This window comes from Xenopus laevis, chromosome 7S, assembly GCF_017654675.1.
Source record: "Xenopus laevis strain J_2021 chromosome 7S, Xenopus_laevis_v10.1, whole genome shotgun sequence".
Taxonomy (NCBI): Eukaryota; Metazoa; Chordata; class Amphibia; order Anura; family Pipidae; genus Xenopus; species Xenopus laevis.
The window spans coordinates 91945573-91968007 of NC_054384.1; the positions used below are offsets into that span (position 1 = coordinate 91945573).

The following is a 22435-nucleotide window of genomic DNA, read 5'->3' on the forward strand; positions in this document are numbered from 1 at the left end:
TTTTATAATGCACATAACGCATATTGTGGTCACCGCCTTTTTCAAGCGTGAATGGGGGCATCCCAGTAACATGATATCAGGGCACATTTAACAAAATGTAAGATTTTAACAAATAAAAACTCGCCACGTGCTATTACTTCCTATGGGATTTTTAGAAGGATCAATGAGTGAAACCACCATTTGATAAATACACTTCCAAAAATCCAATAGGAATGAACAGAACGTTGGTGAGTTTTTATTCATAAAAACTGCTCACATTTTGATAAATCTGCCCCGTTGTGTGGTACAAAGGCATTTCACAAAGCCTGCTGGAATGAGTCCATGTCATTTAACATTTTACTATACCTTTCAAAGACTTAAAAGGGAGAGTAAGAACAAGTAGACTCTTAAAAGGGTTGCTCACCTTTGAGTTAAGTTTTAGTATGACGTAGAGAGTGATATTCTGAGACAATTTGCAATTGGTTTTAATTTTTTATTATTTGTGTTTTTTGAGTTATTTCGCTTTTTATTCAGCAGCTCTCTAGTTTTCAGTTTCAGCAATCTGGTTGCTAGGATCCAAATTACCCTGGCAACCATGCATTTGTCTGAATACGAGACTGTGATTTGAATAGGAAAGGGTCTGAATAACAAGATCATAGATGAGTAATACAAAGTACCAATAACTATATATTTGTAGCCTTACAAAGCATTTGTTTTCAGATGGGGTCAGTGACCCCCATTTGAAATCTGAAAAGAGTCAGAAGAAGGCAAATAATTGAAAAACTATAAGAAATAAAAAATGAAGGCCAAATGAAAAGTTGCTTAGAATGAGCCATTCTATAACATACTAAAAATTAACATAAAAGTAGTGAGCCTCCCCTTTAAGACCAGTAAGAAAGCAAGGTACTAGGATATGAATACTGTAGACACGGGTAGCTGGCTGCCTACTGATTTCTGCTACTAGGGTGGCCTACAGCCTCTGATACAGACAGATATGGGTTTTTAGTCAGGTGTTTGTATTGCCTATAGTGACTATGATAGCATTGTTATGTTAGTTTCCGTTAATCTGCTGCTTTTTCGTTTTCCCTGCTCTGCTTGCCTGGCTCCGCTCGGCTGCTCTGCTGCTACTGCTGCATTGTTCTGCTTCTCAGAGGAACCTGCAGAAGAAGCCACAGAAGGTAAAGAAGTCTAGTCATAAGCTTCAGCCAGCATCTGACTCATTCTTGTACTGTATATGTATACAAAGCATGAATAAACTAGGGATGCACCAAATCCAGGAATCGGCCTTTTTCAGCAGGATTCGGATTCGGCCGAACCCTTCTGCCTGGCCGAACTGAATCCAAATCCTAATTTGCATATGCAAATTAGGGGCGGGGAGGGAAATCGCGTGACTTTTTGTCACAAAACCAGGAAATAAATTTTTGTTACCCTTCCCACCCCTAATTTGCATATGCAAATTAGGATTCGGATTCGGTTTGGTATTCGGACGAATCTTCCACGAAAGATTCTGGGGTTCGGCCGAATCCAAAATAGTGGATTCGATGCATCCCTAGAATAAACGTAGGCCATAGTAATTAATTTGGTTCAGGCCAGAGTTAATTGGCAATTCAACCAGTGCCCAGGCTTATTCAAGCTATGTAAATGCTTCGTGACATAAACAGGAGAGTGGAATCATTTATTACAAAGCAATAGCTGTCACTTTGCAGGAAAATCCATTTGTTCTTATAGATGCAGCTGTTTGCTAATGTGTATTGTCAATCAATAAATGATTCCTTTTCCCATTGTATTTCATGTAATGTATTGGCTATAGCTTTCCTTGTGGCTGTCAGTACAGGGGTTTTGCACTGCTAATCATTATAACAGGTCAGCCACCAATTTAACAAGCTCTGCAGATATTTCTGCCCTTTAAAGGGATTCTGTCATGATTTTTATGATGTTGTTTTTATTTCTAAATGACACTGTTTACACTGCAAATGATTTAAAAATGTAATTCCTGAACCAGCAAGTGTTTTTTTCAGTTGTAATATTGGTAAGAAGGCACCCCTCTTAGGTCATTTTGCCTGGCCATGTGCTTTCAGAAAGAGCCAGCACTTTAGGACGGAACTGCTTTCAGGCAGGCTGTTGTTTCTCCTACTCAATGTAATTGAATGTGTCGCAGTAGGACCTGGATTTTTACTATTGAGTGCTGTTCTTAGATCTACCAGGGAGCTATTATCTTGTGTTAGGGAGCTGCTATCTGGTTACCTTCCTACTGTTCTGTTGTTAGGCTGCTGGGGGGGAGGGGGGTTGATATCACTCCAAATTGCAGTACAGCAGTAAAGAGTGACTGAAGTTTATCAGAGCACAAGTCACATGACTGGGGCAGCTGGGAAACTGAAAATATGTATATGTCAAAATTAAATATAAAAACATCTCTTTTAAGAAACAGATTTCAGTGCCAGAGTATCCCTTTAAGGTTCTGTTAAATAGTAGTATTACACACACACACAAATACACAAACCTGCACAGCTACACATAACTAAGGTAAAACTGCCCTTGTTTGTGTGTGTATTTATTTATATTTGTGTTTCTGTGTTAAAAATATTATTCAGGGAACTTAAAAGGACAGCAAATTTCCCTTAGGGCAATAAAGCATGGATTCTCTTAAATAGAATTGATTAAATCCTTCTCACCAGACCCATATTTATGGAATTGGTATCTGACGTAATTGCATGTGTATCTCTATGAACAGTGACATAACAGCTATCAGAATGCCCAAAGAGTGCCATGGGCATATACAATAAAATGTACAGGAAAATGTATGAATAACTGCACAGTTCAGTTTACGCATGAGTAGCAGCTGCAATATTGCTTGGTATTTACAAAGTCATCATATATATTAGAGCCATCGAGTGGTTGTAAACAAATGGTTCTGTATTGTTGCTATTTATAGGCAATACTTTATTGAAAGCATTTATATAGATATGGCAGTCTAGATAAAAGCTATGCCTTTTATTGATATATATGATATATACTGCCTATTTAATTAAAAAATACAGGGTTAATAAGGATCTCCACCTATGTTCTCTTGAGTTTTAACTGTAAGAAGACGCAGGGAGTTGAGAATTATTATTTTTATCACCTATTTTTCAAGTGCTAACATATTTCAAAGCGCTGTACAATACATAGTTGTATACAATAAACACATAGAGTAAATACAAAGAACAAACAATAAACTATACAAGGGGAAGAGAGGCCTTGCCCAAAAGAGCTTACAGTCTAAAAAACTGTTCAGCCTGAGATTGGAGAGACCACTATAACAAGCTACTGTGGTAGTGTAAGGACTTGAAATGTTCTAAGAGCTTTGTTGCTTCTGTTAAACTGCAGCTTGTGTTTGTCTTCTCTTTCTCCCCTTCCCGGCCCATGTTGCTTTCCTTGCACCATTCTGCTGCTGCTGCTGCTGCTGAAACTACAGAGGAGTTTGGAGAGCACATGGAGGAAGGTAATGCATTCTTCCGTTTCTAAGGAAATTGCACAGGAGGTTTTGTATTGCTCTGCTAATTTGAAATAAGGGAACATTGGGCAACTTGCTGTGAATAGTTATTATTAGTTACTGTCATTAAGAATGTAGGCAGGGTGTGATGATTTATAATGGCTCAAAGCAAATATGAACAATGCATTTAAAAAAAAAATCCACAAGTATATGTAGGTAGTAGGGAGATAGTACCTATAGTAGCAATGGGATAATAGTCTCAGGGAAGGGAGTGTGATTGTGGGATATCAGGTATAGTAGGGAGAGATGGTGCCTATAGTAACAGTGGGATAATAGTCTCTGGGAAGGGAGTGTGACTATGGGATAGCAGGTATAGTAGGGAGAGATGGTGCCTATAGTAACAGTGGTATAATAGTCTCTGGGAAGGGAGTGTGACTGTAGGATAGCAGGTATAGTAGGGAGAGATGGTGCCTATAGTAGCAGTGGGATAATAGTCTCAAGGAAGGGAGTGTGGTTGTGGTATTGCAGCTATAGTAGGGAGAGATGGTGCCATTAATAGCAGTGGGATAATAGTCTCAGTGAAGGGACTGTGTCTCTGCGATAATAAGTATAGTAAGGAGAGATGGTGCCTATAGTAACAGTGGGATAATAGTCTCTGGGAAGGGAGTGTGACTGTGATATAGCAGGTATAGTAGGGAGAGATGGTGCCTATAGTAACAGTGGGATAATAGTCTCTGGGAAGGGACTGTGACTGTGGGATAGCAGGTATAGTAGGGAGAGATGGTGTCTATAGTAACAGTGGGATAATAGTCTCTGGGAAGGGACTGTGACTGTGGGATAGCAGGTATAGTAGGGAGAGATGGTGCCTATAGTAACAGTGGGATAATAGTCTCCGGGAAGGGACTGTGACTGTGGGATAGCAGGTATAGTAGGGAGAGATGGTGCCTATAGTAACAGTGGGATGTTAGTCTCAAGGAGGGGACTGTGGCTGTCGGATAGCAGGTGTTGTAAAGAGAGATGGTGCCTATAGTACCAACTATTAAGGAGAAAGGGGAATTATCTTCATAATCCATCCCCGCCCACTGTATTTAAAGTAATCCCCAGTCTGTGCATATTCATCTCCTTGCTCCACTCTGAATCCATAAGGCAAGAAAGAACCCAAGCCTTTCTCTCACACCCTGCCCTCATTGCATCTGTCAATGAGGAACATGATTAAAATTAAATAGAATAGGGCTCATTTATGAACACAGAGCTCATATATCTGGCTGTGTTCTGAACCTTTAATAAAAAAAAACCCCAGTGTGACATCATAGTCTTTGAAGCAAAGTGCCAATGTCATGATACCATAGTAATAATAATCATAAGTATATTTCAGTATGTCTCAGGCTAGGTCATGTCTGTAACTTTGCTGTCAGATATCACTGGGTAAGCATGTATTTCCTTTTAGAAAAGAAAAAGAAACCCCACCAATTGTTATGATTCTAAAATTGGCCAAAAATACTGCAACGTGATTTATTACACTTGTTTACTGACAACAATTCATAGAGAATTGTAATAGAATTAATAAAGTGCTAGTGCTGCTATAAATTCATCCATAATTAGAAAAATTTTTCTAATTATGGATGAATTTATAGCAGCACTAGCACTTTATTAATTCTATTACAATTCTCTATGAATTGTTGTCAGTAAACAAGTGTAATAAATCACGTTGCAGTATTTTTGGCCAATTTTAGAATCATAACAATTGGTGGGGTTTCTTTTTCTTTTCTAAAATAATTTTTGTTTTTTCTGACATCCGTCAGACCTCAACTAATAGTTGTGAATATAATTTCTTGGTATTTGAATAAAGGTTTCGTTTTTTAGGTTTACAAACATGTATTTCCTGTAAGGATGCTAAAAACAGCACAGTATCTTTATAAAGAAAGAGGCTGCTCTGATGTTCTTCTGCTTAGGAAAACAATTAGAAACCTTTCTCAAATATTTCCTAAGCAGAAGAACATCAGAGCAGCCTCTTTCTTTCTCCTGACAACTTCCTTGACTACTTGGTGGTCAGACTGGTCAGAAACTGACCAGCAGGTGGCGCTGTTGGAACAAAATTCATTCATATTAACAAGACATGTATCCCTTAATATCTTGGGGAAAAAAGAAAATAAATAATGAAAGTAAATGACAAAAGTGCTTAGAATAGCACCCTCATCCATTTTACCTTTACTTATTTTAAAGGTTTACTCATCCTTTAAGTTTAGCTTTTATTATATTAAAGAACAACCTATTCTTAGCAACTTTGCAACTGGTTTTATATTAATTTACCAACCACCGCATGGATACAAAAATAAAAAAAATGCAGCCCAACTGCAAAATCACCATAAACTTTCCACTATTCGAATTTTTTTTGCACCCAAACTTATACATTGGAGATATTTTCTAAATCTCGAATGTCTGGTATTTATGAAGCAAAAAAACTAGAAGTCAATGGGAGTTGATTTAAGGGTTTTTACATGAAAACTTGACCAATTGGAGTATTTTTGGGACATGAACTCGATCAATAGAGTTTTTTCCATTTCGTTTTTCATTTTGGATTTTTCCATAAACACGCAAACATTCGAAACTCGAGTTTATCCGACGTAGAAAAACTCTCAATCAACTCACAACTTCTTGATAAATATGCCCCTAAAAGTATTTAAAAGTGAACTACCTCTTTAACTGATCTGCAGTTGGGTCCACCCATCCTCTGCATCACCTTACCTGTATGGGCAAGTCCCATAATTCTGGAATAATTCACTTGTACTGACTCACAGGCTGCATAGACGGATCATTTTTTCAAACCTACCAAATTATCTGACCATTAGCTATGGTACATGGATATCAGTCGGGATCAGTGGGCAACCATCCATGTAGAGGTATGGGATCTGTTATCCAGAAACCATATATGCAGAAAGATCCTGATTACAGGAAGGCCATTTCCCATAGCATCCATATCAATAAAATAATTCAATCCAAAGTTAGGAGGGAGGGGGAATGTGGAGATGGCAGTGACATCTAGGAAGTGCTGAATGGAAATAGTAATAGAAATAGTGATATTAATTGACTGCCATAGGCATAGAGGTGGGGCAGGTAATAAATGACAGCTCAGATATTTAAATACCTTTATACAAGGTATGGATGGTAGTGATGGGCGAATCTGGGCTGTTTCGCTTCACGGTGACGGTGAAAATTAGCAAAACACATTGAAGTCAATTGGCGTCAAAATCATTTTGAAGTGCGACAATTTTTGACGCAAGTGACAATTTTTATTTGCGCGACTATTTTCTCCAAATGCATTACAGTCAATGGGCGTCCGAATAATTTTGACGTGCAACAATTTTTTTGCAAGTGACAATTTTGATGCGCAACGATTTTTTTTTTTAATCAGATCTTTAGCCGCAAAGCAATGCCTGGCAAATTTATTTTCCCATTACTAATGGATGGTTTAATGAAAACAAATTTGAGTTCCATTTTTAATTTGCAAACAATTTTTATTATACCACTTTTTATGTGTAAGTGAAAGATCCACTTTAAGGTATTGTGATCCAAATTATAAAAATAACCCTTATCTAGAAAACCCCAGGTCCAGAGCATTCTGAAAAAAAAAATACCTGTACCAATAATCTTATAAAATGTTGTCATACAACGTTATTAGTATGTGTCTAGCCATCTTAAACCTGCTATAAGTCATAAATCTTGTAGAACGGCCATGATATGCTTTTTTTTGGAATTGACCTACTATATATAAATCACACACAGGCAGCTAGATAGATTTAAAGAGTTAACATTCTTTACACCCCATGTTTACTTATACTTTCCTATTGAATAAACTGTATATATATGTAACCGAACATGCTTGGGCTGGTTACATTGTATTGTATTTTCATTTCCGATTATCTTGATATTATTCTTTACCCCACCCTACACCGGTCGCACAGGGAAATGCCTGTACAAAAGAATTCATTATTTCTTCTTTAAAGGTGGGACAGATCTATTTTCAAAAGGGAATCCAAGCCTAGCTTTACTACATGTAGTACGAACACAGTAATAATTGCTGTATAATAGACACTACTGTACAGCATCCCTTATTTCTTAGGGCTATACAAAGCAATATTTAGCATTGTTTTGCGGCCTTTCTAGTAGTTATTCCATGCAAGGAAGTGGCCTGCTGTACTTTTACTAGTTTAGGATGGTGTTTCCAAAATGTGCCAAAATTCTAATAAATCCACTATTATGGAAATATACTATAATTTAGTTTGTTGAAATATTGATGATAAATGGAGGTTCACCTCTTTCACAAAAGGTTGTTACAAGTCTGTTTTTATTAAAAAACAGTTATGCAGTCTGCCATCCCAAGCAAGCTAAATCTGATTTTTAACTCAACGTGGGATATAGGGCTGGGGTTGGATTGGCTGCTCTTGAGTTGAACTGCAAACTACCAACCATTCATGTTTGTTTTTCTTATAAGCTCTTAGGAGAAAAGGTGTCCTAATTGCTATTGTAATGTCACGTGTCTTCTTAACTCCTAGGAGAAAATTTGTCCTACCATAATTGCTATTCTAAAGTCATGTGTCTTCTTAACACCTAGGAGAAAATGTTTCCTAATTGTTATTGTGAAGTCATGTGTCTTCTCTACATGGGTTTATATTGTCTGAAAACTAGACTTTAATTGACCAGTTCAAAAGCTTATCAGCCTGAAACTGATGGCCTTACAGATTAATATCTAAACGGGTTCTCAGTCAGATATCAGTTATGAAGTTTGGAAATTCAACAACCGATGCTGTCCTGATGGATCAGTACAGGCCCCTCAAATAACTACTCATTGGACAAGGGGCCAAATGATTTCATCAATCTGATCTGACCCTCTATTTGGGTTAACAAACTTTGAAAAAAAAGGGTATTTGCTGACAATATGTATGCATAAATGGCCAGCTTGTAACCTGATAAAGAATAACATTACAGTACCATGTGATACATGCATGTTTGGGAAATGCTAGACCAGGTTTCACTGATTTTTCAGACGTGCATGTGTTACTAAAAAGACAATAAGGCAATAGGTTATTTGTGTTCCTTTGTGCAAACAGTAGGAGGCCATAACCTAAAGTACGGGGGTGCATCTCTAAAAGGTTCTACACATATACTAAAGAGTTATAATTAAAGTACTGACGTGTAAATAAGCACTGTGTCTCCATGCTTGTTTAATTACTGCCTGCTCTGAAGATCTGAAAGCTTCCAGCAATGAGCTTACTGCTTCCCCAGAAAAAAAAACAAATGTATGTGTGAGCTCCCCAGGACTGCAGATGTTGAGCTCAAAGTGCTGCATTTGGTCTGTGCCCTCAAGCATGATATGAGCAGATAGCCAGGAATAGGAGTTGTACAGCAGCTATTCAACAGATCTGTGGCTGAGTGGCCAAAAAACCAAAGTACAAAGCTAAATAAATATATATGTATATAAATATAAAAACACATTTCACTGCACTTTATGGAGATTATGCATCATCCATTCACTGAATAACATCAGTCACTGAACTACAATTTCCAGTTTCTCCCAGTATTGGAGTTAGAGGAGAGCTGGACTTTTACATCCTGTTAATAGTGAACAGCATCTAACAGCTATTACACGTATTAATAATAATCAGTCATTAGTACTTTAACCTGGGCATTTTGGGATTAAGAAATTGTAATCCTTAATAATCACTGCAGAGAAAAGAAACCTGTCAAGTTTCTCAGCCACTGCTCCGTGAGGTGTAAAAAGCATTGGGATTTGAGGGTATGCAGAACCTAGAGGATGGAAATGTACTATTTAAATAAAGAGTTCTCTGTTTTATGAATTCTGATGTTCCCCCAAAATTCATCTAGTTCAGTGGTTTTCTGGGTTCAAGCACCTTTTTTCTGCCCAACATTTAGTCAGAAGCCACCGTTTATCACATACCAAGGTTGGCGACATGTGAAAATCTTTCCAGTTTAGTCAGCCGGCTATAGTTCCAAGAGTAGTAAATAACCACAAATCTCACCCTAATTAACCTTCAAGCAGGGCTTCTAGAAGTCAAAGCAAAAACATTCACCTCAAATCTCAATCTAAGTGGTTTTCAGGCTGAGCCCTCCTTATCACTGCTATGCAACAGTTTGGGAACTTGATCTAGATATGACTATGTTTGTAAAGTAAATGGCAGGAATAACCAGTTTACTATATAATTAGACACATGAGCCTGCATGTATGCAAATTAAGAAGTAATTAAGAAAGCAATTTTCTCTATATTTTCATGCATTCTGAAATTGAAAATTAACATTAAAAATACTTTTAGCCTTCTTGTGTTCAAGACCCACTTTGGGATGCAGCTTTTGGTCAGGATTCCCCCTTATCAAACAACAGGATTTCAAATATAAAAAGCATTCGCCCTTCTATACACAGTACAGGGTGAATACACAGTTTGACCTTAGGTGGCCCAAAGCAATCATATATGACATATACAAAGAAACTGACACAATGCTTGTCCTTGAGCAATTTTTATGACTCAGCCCAGTTCTTTCTTAATTCATCATCCTTGTTAACTAATCTGTGGGCATCAAGCATTTCCTGAACAGCAACAGTCATTATTTTCCAGCTGCCATCTGTGAGCATCTTAGAAGATGTGACCTCTTGTGAATGTCTCTTTTCTACAATGATCTATTGTACCAATCTACTTTAATATATACTCAAATATACTGATTGAAAGAAAACAATACATTAAGGGGCAGATATATCAAGGGTCGAACAGTAAATTTGAATTCAAATTTTTGAGTTTAAAAATTCACACATTTGAATTTTAATGCAAATTCGAATGTGAGCTTTATCACACTTCAGCTATAAATACAAATTAAATACGATTCAGAATTTTTGGGTGAGAACCATTCGATCGAATATTAGACATTCAAATTTTTCATAAAGATGTTGCTCACCTTCCAAACACTTTTTTCAGTAAATACGGGGGAAATAAGACTTTTTTCAATTACTGTCCATTATTTATTTTTTACTGTTTTTCCAAAATCTAAGTTTAAAATTGAATGTTCCTGTCTCTGGTGTTTTAGTCTGGCAGCTCTGTAATTCGGGTTCAGATTCTAAACTGTTAAAATTTTGCAACATTTAGTTGATACATTTCTCAGCAGCGTCTCTGGAGTATTAGCAACTATTGTATCAAGTCTAACAGCTGCCTGTAATGAAACCCAGAGATTCTGCTCAGCAGGGACAAAGATAAGAAATGTACCAACTAGGGGGCAGATTTATCCAAGGTCGAAGTGAATTTTCGAAGGAAAATAATTCGAATTTCAGCTATTTTTTGTGTACTTCAACTAGGGAATAGTAGAAATTCTATTCAAATTTGTTAAAAATCGAAATTTATCAAGTACTGTCTTTAAAAATTAGACTTCGACCATTCGCCATCTAAAACCTGCAGAATTGCTGTTTTAGCCTTTGAGGGACCTCCTAGAACCTATTTGGAGTCAATTGGTGGACTTTGAAAAGTCAAAGTATTTTTGGGAAAAACTATGAATCGAATTAGATGGAATGCGCTATTCCTTTGATTCTTACGATTTTAATTCGGCCGAATACGGACCTATTAGATTGAAAATGGACCAATTCGACAAAAAAAACCAAAAACTTCGACCTAATTTCGGTTTATTCGAATTTCGATGTTTTCTCAATTTGAAATTTGACCCTTGCTAAATATGCCCCTAAATGTTTCAATTTAGAACAGTTTACAGGGTCTGCAAACCTCCCACCCAGAGCTGCTTTAAAAGGTGAAAAATGACACTTTACACTTCAATATAAGAAAACGGTGACACATAGAAAATAGAAAGTAATTGTAAAAGTCGTTATTTCTGGTGATCTATCTGAAAACAACTAGTTGTTTGAAGGTGAACAACCCCTTTAAATAACCTCCCAGTCCAAATGTGAGTATATTCGTATTAAAAAAAATTCCCATGAATTCGAAATTGGAAATGGGCCTCTTTGTAAAAAAAAAAGTCGAGCTTGTATTAAAACCTATTTTTGGTAGCTGAGCAAAGCCATCAAAATGATTGTTTATCTTGCACTTTATACTAGATATGAGCAATGGAATTTTAAAAGTTGTGAATTTCTCCGAAACATTAGTGTTTAGCTCCTTCTCGATTGTTTCACAAATGTGAAAAATTTCTGAAAAATGTCAATAGAGCAATGACAGGACTCAAACTCCTGAGTATAAAAAAAGTAAAGTAGCCTATTTACAAGTGTTGGTTTGAGAGTCATTGAGAGTTGCCAAATAAATAGTTTGGTAAAACAACATAAAGATGGTTCACACATCTGTCCTCTGCTAGGCATCTGGACTCTAAAGGTTTCCTTATGACTGGTGCTAACAGCTGTATTTTGTACAACAATTTGTAATTTATAAAGCAATAATGTCCTTTTCTTTGTTTACAGAGGAGGAGCGCCCGAGGCCAAGGTAAGAAAGAGAAAAGGTGACAACATTTGAAAACTGTTGTGTTAGGACTCTCAATATTAAATAAGAAAATACATTAGATATACATTATTTTGGGGTATAGAACTGATATATGTGGACAGAGTATATGGATCTTTTTTACTATGTTGCTCCTGTTGTGCTAAATTACATATAACAGCATCCAAGTAAGAGAAAGACAGTTGCAATTAACAAAAGGTTTTGCTCTTGTTTTCCCAACAGGTCAGATATATTTATAATGTTATACTATGCAATGAGAAAGTGTCTACACTATATTACAAGTGACATTATTGTTTATCAAATTGAAAGTAACATTGAAGAGTAGTAAACAATGGTGGAACTACCGGGGGAGCAGGGGGTGCGAGTGGGCCAGGGCCCGCATCCCCTCAGGGCCCCCTGGCAGTTCGCGCGCCGCTTATTCCCGGGCAGTTCCGGGCGTATGGAGGAGGACGGGGGCCCGGCAGCGCGTCCTGCGCCAGGGCCCGCCCCCCCTCTAGTTACGTTTCTGGTAGTAAAAGCCTCACTAATGACTAAGCTATTGAGGGAGAGTATTGCTTGGTGGCTGTACAACTTGGGCCTGTGGGGCTACACAAGATTCTCCAAGGTTATCTCTTCAATCATTCTTTTAAAAAACATTTCACCTCAATGAGGTTTCTACTCATAATTAAATTCCTGAGCAATTACTGTTTTATTTTTAAATTTAATGTATTGGGAAATATTCACAAAGGAGTTCTTTGAAATCACCTACAGTTAAAGGGATACTGTCATGGGAAAAAAAAATAATAGTTAGTTAATAGTGCTGCTCCAGCAGAATTCTACACTGAAATCCATTTCTCAAAAGAGCAAACAGATTTTGAAATCTGACATAAGGCTAGACATATTGTCAGTTTCCCAGCTGCCCCCAGTCATGTGACTTGTGTTCTGATAAACTTCAGTTACTCTTTACTGCTGTACTGCAAGTTGGAGTGATATCACCCCTCCCTCTCCTAGTAGCCTAACAACAGAACAATGGGAAGGTAACCAGATAGCAGCTCCCTAACACAAGCTAACAGCTGCCTGGTAGATCTAAGAACAACACTCAATAGTAAAATCCAGGTCCCACTGTGACACATTCAATTACATTGAGTAGGAGAAACAACAGCCTGCCAGAAAGCAGTTCCATCCTAAAGTGCTGACTCTTTCTGAAAGCATGTGACCAAGCAAAATGACCTGAGATCGCTGCCTACACACCAATAATACAACTAAATAAAAATACACTTGCTGGTTCAGGAATGACATTTTATATTGTTTAAGTGTTTAAGTGTAAACAGTGTAATTTAGAAATAAAAACTACATCATAAAAATCATGACAGAATCCCTTTAAGCTGGCCCTCAGATGTTCTGACCTGGCTGACCTGGCTGTCTTGCAAACTGTCTGTAGTTGCCAGCTAAAGAAGCAGATTACACAGAAGTATGAATAAGAAAGTGAGGGCCGTGGTGCCATATTTATTTGTTGTGAACATCCAAAAATAATCAAAGCAGTTATCTTGTGTGTGATTTTGGAACAGGATCACAGTAACTACCATCATCCTGTTGTATAGTGTTGAATCAGTTCACAACATTGTAAATGTTCGATAGCTTTGTTCTATACCATTAACTTGAATAGATATTGAATTCCAAGAAGACCAAATAGAGTTTCACTGGCAATATATTAATCCTACCTTGTTATCAGTTTACTAAAAGCAAGCAAAAACTACTTACAATTAAATTTGGAAAATACCATTGGTACAACTATGGTGCCTGTAGGGGTTGTTAGTAGCTCTGCCATTTAACCTTTCTTCAATAAATGCTATTTTATCAACAGACCAATGATGCCACAACTTGCCCCTCCTAAAATGCCTGAGGGAGAGAGGGTGGATTTTGATGTAAGTATTCTTGCTCTGTGTATTTTATACAATGGTGCTACTGATTCTACTATTTCTCTACTATAATCCTTTTCTGTTTGGTAAGGAGCAAAAGCTGTGTTCAAAGAAAATCATAATGTATACAAACAAAAGGTTACATAGTTACATAGTTAGATCGGGATTACAAAACACCAAATTCCATCAAGTTCAACCCCTCCAAATGAAATCCAGCATCCATACATACACACACTGACCCCTCCATACACTCACATAAACTATATATATTCATACACTAACTATAGATTTTAGTATCCCAATAGCCTTGGATTTTATGCTTGTCCAAGAAATCATGCAAGCCACTCTTAAAGGCATTAACTGAATTAGCATCATAACAACATCCGACACGGCATTCCACAACCTCACTGTCCTCACTGTGAAGAACCACCTACGTTGCTTCAAATGAAAGTTCTTTTCTTCTAGTCTGAAGGGGAGGCCTCTGGTGCGGTGATCCTCTTTGCAGTGGGTAAAAAGGTCCCCTGCTATTCTTCTCTAATGTCCTCTAATGTACTTGTACAGGGCCGCTTCTGCCATGAGGCAAGGTGAAACCCTTGCCTCATGCGGCAGCGAGCGGCCAGTTACAAGGGGCGGCAAAAAGCCGCCTCTTGTAACTTTAAGAGCAGAACTTCCGGGTTTTAATCCGGAAATTCGGCTCTGCTAGTGCAAAGACCGCTCTAGCACTCAATGCACTACTGCCCCCTGAAACCCGCTCCGACGCTAATTTTTAAGCGCGGAGCGGGAGAGGAGGGGGGCGGCAGCAGCCCCAGAATCGGCGCTGTACTTGTAAAGTGTAATCATGTCCCCTCTCAAGCATATTTTTTCCAGAGAAAACAACCCCAACCTTGACAGTCTACCCTCATAATTTAAGTCTTCAATTCCTCTTAACAGTTTAGTTGCACTTAATCTCTGCACTCTCTCCAGCTCATTTATATCCCTCTTAAGAACTAGAGTCCAAAACTGCACTGCATACTCCCGATGAGGCCATATCAGGGACCTATAAAGAGGTGAAATTAAGTTTTCATGCCTTGAGATAATGCCCTTTTTTATGCAAGACAGAACTTTATTTGCTTTAGTGGCCACAGAATGACACAGCCTGAAATTAGACAACTTATCTACAAAAAAAACCCTAGATCCTTCTCAGTTAAGGAAACTCCCAACACGCTGCCAATTAGTGTATAACTTGCATTTACTGTATATTATTTTTGCCAAAGTGCATAATCTTGCATCTATCAACACTGAACCTCATTTTCCAGTTTGCTGCCCAGTTTATAATCATTTGTTGATAGATAAATAACATACATGCAGACATGTACAAACATATCCTTATATGGTGCTACTTATTATGCTGCTCCCTAAAATCCCAAATCGGGTGCCTGAGCTGCAGGGAGATTGTTTTTACCTGAAATAATGAATTATACTGGTCTGAGTTGAAATCTTTGCAGTCCCATATTATACAGAATTGATTAGTTAATTACAAGTAATTGGAATGATGGAAGAAATACACCTAAGGGCTTGTTTAAAAAGCAGATGCAAAAAGCAAGGTACAATATTCATGCACAATCTGGATTTTTTTAATACCCACAATGTCACATAATGTCCAAAATATTAATTTGAATCTGCATTGGTTAACAACTTACAAGTAGGTTTCATGGTTTTATTGCACCATTATTGCACCAGCGTGGATGTGATTAGCGCCATTTCCACTGCTGGAATAGGTCTACACGTGTGAAGTGGTTGCATTAGTGGGTACAACATACAAAGGAAGCCCTGGATGTAACTACCTCAAGGCGGATGTAATTTCAGGGCTCCCATGCATTAGTGCGTACAGTTCTTTGCACGTTATGCAGCAAAACTCAAGCAACAATTCATTTGGAGCAAGGCACAAATACAGTGTGTTTTGCCCCAAGTACAGGTATGGGACCTGTTATTCAGAATGCTTGGGACCTGGTATTTTCTGGATATGGGCTCTTTCTGTAATTTGGATGTCCATACCTGAAGTCTAATAAAAAATCATTTAAACATTAGATAAACCCAAAAGGCTGGTTTTGTCTCCCATGAGAATTAATAATATCGTAGTTTGGATCAAGTACAAAGTACTGTTTAATTATTACAGAGAAAACGGAAATTATTTAAATTAGATTATTTGGATCAAATGGAGTCTATGGAAGAAAGCCTTTCAGTAATTCTGAGCTTTCTGGACAATGGGTTTCCAGATAATGGATCCCATACCTGTACCAGTTCTCAAATGAATCCTTTAGTTAGAGAGACTGTAACACAAATTCACCTTTTTTTTAATAACAACATTAAGCTTGAAAGAGTCAGAAACAGACATCCCTGCCAACTGCATTTAATAAGAATCGTTGTCATTACAATATCTGATAAGCCTGTAGTTTATTATTGGAGAAGTAATTCGAATAATGTTGGCCCAGAGTGGATTCCTAGATGTAACCTATAACCTAATATTACAATGAGTAGCTAGCCCAGGGCAGCAGTGGGCATGGAAATGAACCCAAACTTTCCTCTAAGGTGTGAAGAGAAAATTGGCTACAAAATAACACAAACTACTTCTAAAGCCTATAAAATATGACTAGGCTTCTGCGTATTTTAAAGAAAATATAAAAACAGTCAAAGTATATAATTTCCAGTATTATTACCTCTTAATCTGTAAAAACACTGTGTACTTATGGAAATACTGTTGCTCTGTTAACAACTTACCTTGTTTTCTAGAAAGCAAATTCTGTTCTTACTAATGGGGGAGAGACTGAAGAATAAAGGGTCTCTTAAAGGACAACTAAAGCTTAACGAAAGAAGTAGGCTATAAATATTGTACATTTTGTTTTGGGCTCCTGTACCACCCCAAGGCAACCACATCCCTTTAGCAGTAAAGATCTGTGTCTCCAAAGATGCCCAAGTAGCTCCCCATCTGTCACAGATCAGCTTATATGACAAGCCAACCTAATTTTCTGTTTGATGATTTGAGATGATCCCTAAGCTTAGCCTCTCTACAACTGCTCAGAGCCCACTGAGCATGTGAGTGTCACAGACACTTTTCCAAGATGGTGACCCCCTGTGACAAGTTTGAAGTCCTGGGTCATTGCTGCTATTGAGAAGCTAAAACTTTTGGCTGGTGCAATACGTCTAGTATATAAAACATGGCATTATTAGCCACATTCATTTTTAGGGTTTAGTTCTTCTTTAAACCCACCCACTAAAGCTGAACAGCTCAAAAGACTTGCCGCAATTGCATAGTGTTGTTGAGTGACTGTGCTGTTGGTGGCTTCCTATTATCGTACTTTTTTGCCTTTCTCTGATGCAACATTTATGGTGGGACAAGTTTATGCTCAGCTCAGTGTGAACCCAAACTGGAGATATTAGAGAAAACTAAATGGGCAATGCAAGCAAAAAATATAACAACTGCACAACCTTGATGAGTTGTAATTAAAAGTATAGAATAGTCCCGATATAGCCCATTTTATCAAATGCAGCATTGTCTAGTGAGGTAATATGTTTTAATTAGAACAGACCCATTAAACACTTACATTTTTTATTTTTTGACAATTCTTGCATAACAGGACATCCACAGGAAACGAATGGAAAAGGATTTTCTGGAGCTTCAGACACTCATCGATGTACACTTTGAACAACGTAAGAAGGAAGAAGAAGAATTAATTGGACTAAAGGATAGAATAGTAAGCATATCTTCATATTATTATTCACAGTCTCATTATAACTGATTTATAAAATGTGCACCTCTATCATCCATGAAATAAACTGCAGCAATGCTTCAGCTATTAACATGGTTTATATTTTTTAGCCCAAACAGATGGATTCTGGGATAAAATGTGTGCTCTGTAGCTATTTTCGCAAGTGAGCATGTCTCTGTGTATTACAGGGGCCTCTCTCCCTCTTTGGCTCCTACCTCTTCCAACAATTGACTGTTGTTATATATTGTTGAACATTATTCATGTGAATATTTTATTGATGGACGAACTCATTTGGTCAACAGCTACAGGGGACACATTTTCTCCCCAGCAGATGCTTGAGCTCACCCTCATGGCTTGCTTGACTTCACAGTTAAGCAGTTTATTTATTTTGTTTCCAGCCTGAGTTTCCCTGTCAGTAGGTATAAGTGATCCTTATAATATGTGCACAGAGCATTTCTTATTTTCAGCATTTCTTATTTTCTAATTTATAGCAAACTGTATACCCTAGCTATGATAAATCTGATATTTCTCCCTAGACATCTGCAGTAATAGCACTAATGATTTACGAGCACAAAAGATATATCATTTTCCATCGGCAAAGCAAGTAGCACTCTCACAAGTGTTAAGAATGCAGTATACAAACTGCATTCGTATTTTTTAATTGAACATTTTTAAGAAGTTACAGGTATTTTTAACTGATCTTTCCCTAAACGCTAATATATACCGTTTACGAGAAGACAAATGGAAGATCAGTTATTAAAAAGGAGATATTTTTGTTTAAAGGCTACAATGACTCAATCACTGATTAATTATAATACACTAAACAGTAAAAAAAGAGAATTAGCTTGCTTCTGAATATTTTAGGAGCGACGCAGAGCTGAACGATCGGAACAGCAGCGCTTCAGGACAGAGAAAGAGCGTGAAAGACAAGCAAGGATGGCTGTAAGTTATAACATCTGTAGCCGAAGTTGTGGCTAGTAATTGGGTTCTGATAGCTGAGTATAGATTAGTACAGGTATGGAATTTGTTATCCAGAAGCTTCTAATTACAATGAAAGCAAGGTGTCCTCCTCATCATAGCAGTCATCAGTTAAAGTGGAACTAACAGCTTCAGCATACTGAAATGAGAAGTTTTCTAAATATAATCAATTAAAAGTTTTGTACCGTTTCTGAAACAATTAAGTTTATCTTCACTATCCCTCTCTCAGCATTCGTTTCTTTTCATTCTCTCTTCATGCAGCAGTTGGGTGTCAGATAATCATTGACAATAATAACAATAATAATCCAATATATCTTATGTCAGTATCTCTTTAAGACTTTGTGAGTATTTATCCTGTGCTTCCTATAGCTGCTTCATATTTTTAGGAGTGGGGGACATGGCAGAAAGTGGGTCCAGTCGTGTTACCTGTTCCTCTAGGGCTTGGGTTGCTCAGTGTGACTGTTCTTATACTCTGTAATATTATGACGCTATGGAGTTGCGTACAAATTGCCCTTTCCACTGATTTAAAATTATCCAAAACAGTTAACCATACTGGGTTGATGGAAGGGGTGGGCCTTTCTGGTCTTTGTGGGAGTAAAGGTGGCCATAGACTCAAAGATCCGCTTGTTTGGCGACATCGCCAAACGAGCGGATCTTTCCCCGATATGCCAATAACGGCATGGCTATATCGGGGGTAATTCGAACGTTCAGCCGTATGGCCGAACGATCGGATTACGATACACCAAGGAGCTCCGAAGGGTTGTGCGGTTAAAAATCAAACCTTCCCGGTCAATATCGTGGCCAGATATCGATTGGGAAGACCCGTCGGAAGCCCCCATACACGGGCAGATTAGCTGTCAAATTGGTCCAAACGACCGATATCGGCAGCTTTATCTGCCCGTGTATGGCCACCTTAAGAGTTTGAACTGTACCGGAACGTGATCATAGATACCTCTGGGGAATAGGTAACAGGTATGAGTTACATATGGGATAACAGCTACATTGATGAAGGCCATATCTATACTAGGGCTAGGTGAGAGTCTGTGTAGCAGAAGTGCCTCTTTTTGGGATTAGCAGTCCTCCATGTGTCTATAAATACTAGAGAAAATGGATATCCTTGATGAGTGTGTTGAATATACTGCATGATAGGCTCAATAAACCCAAGGCCTCTTTAGGGCCAATATTTTAGAGCCGATCATGTGTGTCTCTTGTAGAAAAGCAATTTGAGGAAGTCCATCACTAATCTACACTTTATTGGAAAATTTAGACCCCTCACATTCCAGCTAGTAATGCTAATCCCCGTTGTTCAGACGCATTGGGTTAACCAGGGTGTGTACATTTAGAGCTCCTATGTGAGTCAAGGCATTCCTATGAGCATAATATATAACCATAATAACAACAATCAAAAACTTGTGCCGTAATGTAGCCCACACAGTAAAGTACACCCCCTCCCCTTCCTACCTATCCTGAATTGTGGGTAGAATTTGTCCCAAAACAACCATTTGTAAAGTCGTTCTTGTTAGGGGTAGGTCATGCCATACCGTAGGGCACAGCTGAAATGTCTAGTTGGGAGTAGAAATAGAGCTAGACAACCAACTCAAACCTTGACAGTTGTTAGCTTCACCGCACGCCTTAAAGAGAAGTGGTTAAGCCTGCTGTTGTCTAATGCCGGGTGGTTGTAAAAGTAGTGAGAGCTGGTGGATCACTGGGCATGTTGTTGACAGTGCTTCACACATGGGAGTTGCAGTGAAGCAATGTTAAGCTTATTATATTATTGCATAGGAAACTCAGGCATTATAAAGCTGGCCATAGACGCAAAGATCTGATCGTACGAATCCTCGATGTGTGTGGAGAGTCCCGGCATTTTTCGGACGATCAGACAGGTTAAAAGATTTCTGTCGGTTGCTGATAATATCTCTGCATGTATTAACGACCATACGATTTTCAGTGGGAGACTGTCACTAGCTTTTGTCGGACATAACTTTCGTACGATTGCTGTCAGGGGCAGAACATCGGCTGATCTGTTCTTTTCTACTTTATTTGATCGAAATGGTTAGTGGCAGGTCGGGAGATGGTGAAGTCCAATCGTTCGATGATTCGTACGATCAAATCTTTGCGTCTATGGCCAGCTTAAGGTGTGCATAAGGCTTGATGTAGGCAATACCATGATTTACTTGAGGTTCTATGGGGGAAATCTACGAAAGGGCGAAGTGGCTTATGCTGGCGAAAATTCACCATCCTGACGTCATTTTGGCACTTTGCCAATTTACTAATGGTAGCTGGTGTAATTTTGCTAAAGAGAAAGACTCTAGCGCAACTTCGCACTCTAACGGCAGGCGAATTTTCGTTCTGGTGAAAGAGCGTTACTATGCAAATTCACTAAGTTTTTGATTTTACTGACCATAACCTCTATCGCCATACTTGCCTCCGCCACCTCTGACCAGGCGAAGTGCAATAGAGTAGATAGGAGTTCCTCAAAAAAAAGTTGAGTTTTTTTTTTTTGGAGTTGGTGTTTTTTTGTATTTTAAAGGGTGAAAAAGATCGTAAATTTGTTTGGGGTACCCTCCTTCCCCCCTAAATTTGCTAACATATGGCACCTAAACTATACTGTGGGCACCTAAACTATACTGTGGGACTCTCAACAAGCACATCTGAAGCAAAGATCATATATAGTCAACTAGTAGCGCACATTCTGCCCCTGGCTATAATAAATGAAGGCCCCATGAAAACTTCCAAATGTTATAAACATATTAGGAACAAATACAAGTATTAGGTCATCAACTAATTGGGTTCAATAGTTTCTCTTGTACAAAGCTTCGTTATACAGGATTATAGGTTATAAAGCTGTCTTGTATACTATGATACAAAGCTTTTTTATAAACGATTATAGGTTGTAAAGCTATCTTCGATACTCTATTGGGATCAACATACCATATTGGGTTCAACAGTAGAACAGTTCTTTTGTGTTATACTGTATGTCTATCAACGTATTACTATGAGTCACTATTGATAGCAGTTCTTTCTGTTATATTTCTACCAAAGTCTCAATTTGTATCATGAGCCACAATTGATAAAACTCCACTAATTACATACCACTACAGATGGCAAGCAATTTGTAATTAGTAGTGTGCACAGATTCAGTTTAGAGGCCCCCTCTGAAATGGTGCTGAGGGTGTAGATGAGTGCATCAGTACTTACATACAGCCTGCGGCTTCTGAGGCAGTTCTATCTGTATGAGCACCTCCTTCTTAGTGACAGGGAACACTTGGTACAGCAGGGCCGCCATCAGGGGGGCATAGGGGGTACAAGTGTACTGGGCACGGGCCTGAAGGGGGGTCCTGCAGTGCTGAACTTTTCGAAAGAGCCGGGTCCCCCTTAACAGCGCCGTCTAATAGCCGCCTCCTTCCAAAAATATGGAAGTGCGAAAAATAGCCTAAGCCGAAGTCCCAAAAAGACCCGAAGCCATGAAAACAGACGAAATTGAAGTCCTGAAGCACCGAAAAGACCCGAAGGCACGGAAACAGCAATGGGGGCCCGGTGATTTCTAACTGCTTCCCTGCGTGCAGCCACTGGTTAAAGGGAGGATGAAAATGTAATATTAGCTTCAGCATACTGAAATAAGAATCTTTCTCAATGTGATCAATTAAAAATTCTGTACCGTTTCAGAAATAATCAAGTTTATATTCACTATTCCTCTCTCAACATCAGTTTCTCTTCATTCTGTCTTCATTCAGGAGTTGGGTGTCAGATGAACAATCCAATATATCTTATAGGGGGGCTCCTTTTGCCACGGTGCACTCTTTCTATGGTGAAGGTGTTGAAAAGTTGTGCAGTTCTGAATGTGTCCCTCAACCATGTCTGTATGAA

The 22435-nt window shown here is 38.3% G+C and overlaps 1 protein-coding gene across 12 annotated transcripts in view; it reads left to right on the forward strand.

Moving 5' to 3' along the window:
• The window catches only part of tnnt1.S (troponin T1, slow skeletal type S homeolog), a 55301-nt gene that overhangs the window by 22503 nt on the left and 10363 nt on the right, over nucleotides 1-22435 (forward strand). For 3 of the 12 annotated variants that reach the window (XM_041570485.1, XM_041570488.1, NM_001092738.1), the window contains 6 exon segments: nucleotides 1131-1157; nucleotides 3434-3460; nucleotides 11910-11931; nucleotides 13790-13850; nucleotides 17459-17575; nucleotides 18455-18532. In XM_041570485.1, coding sequence (XP_041426419.1) covers nucleotides 1131-1157; nucleotides 3434-3460; nucleotides 11910-11931; nucleotides 13790-13850; nucleotides 17459-17575; nucleotides 18455-18532 — 332 coding nt within the window. 12 annotated transcript variants of the gene reach the window in all.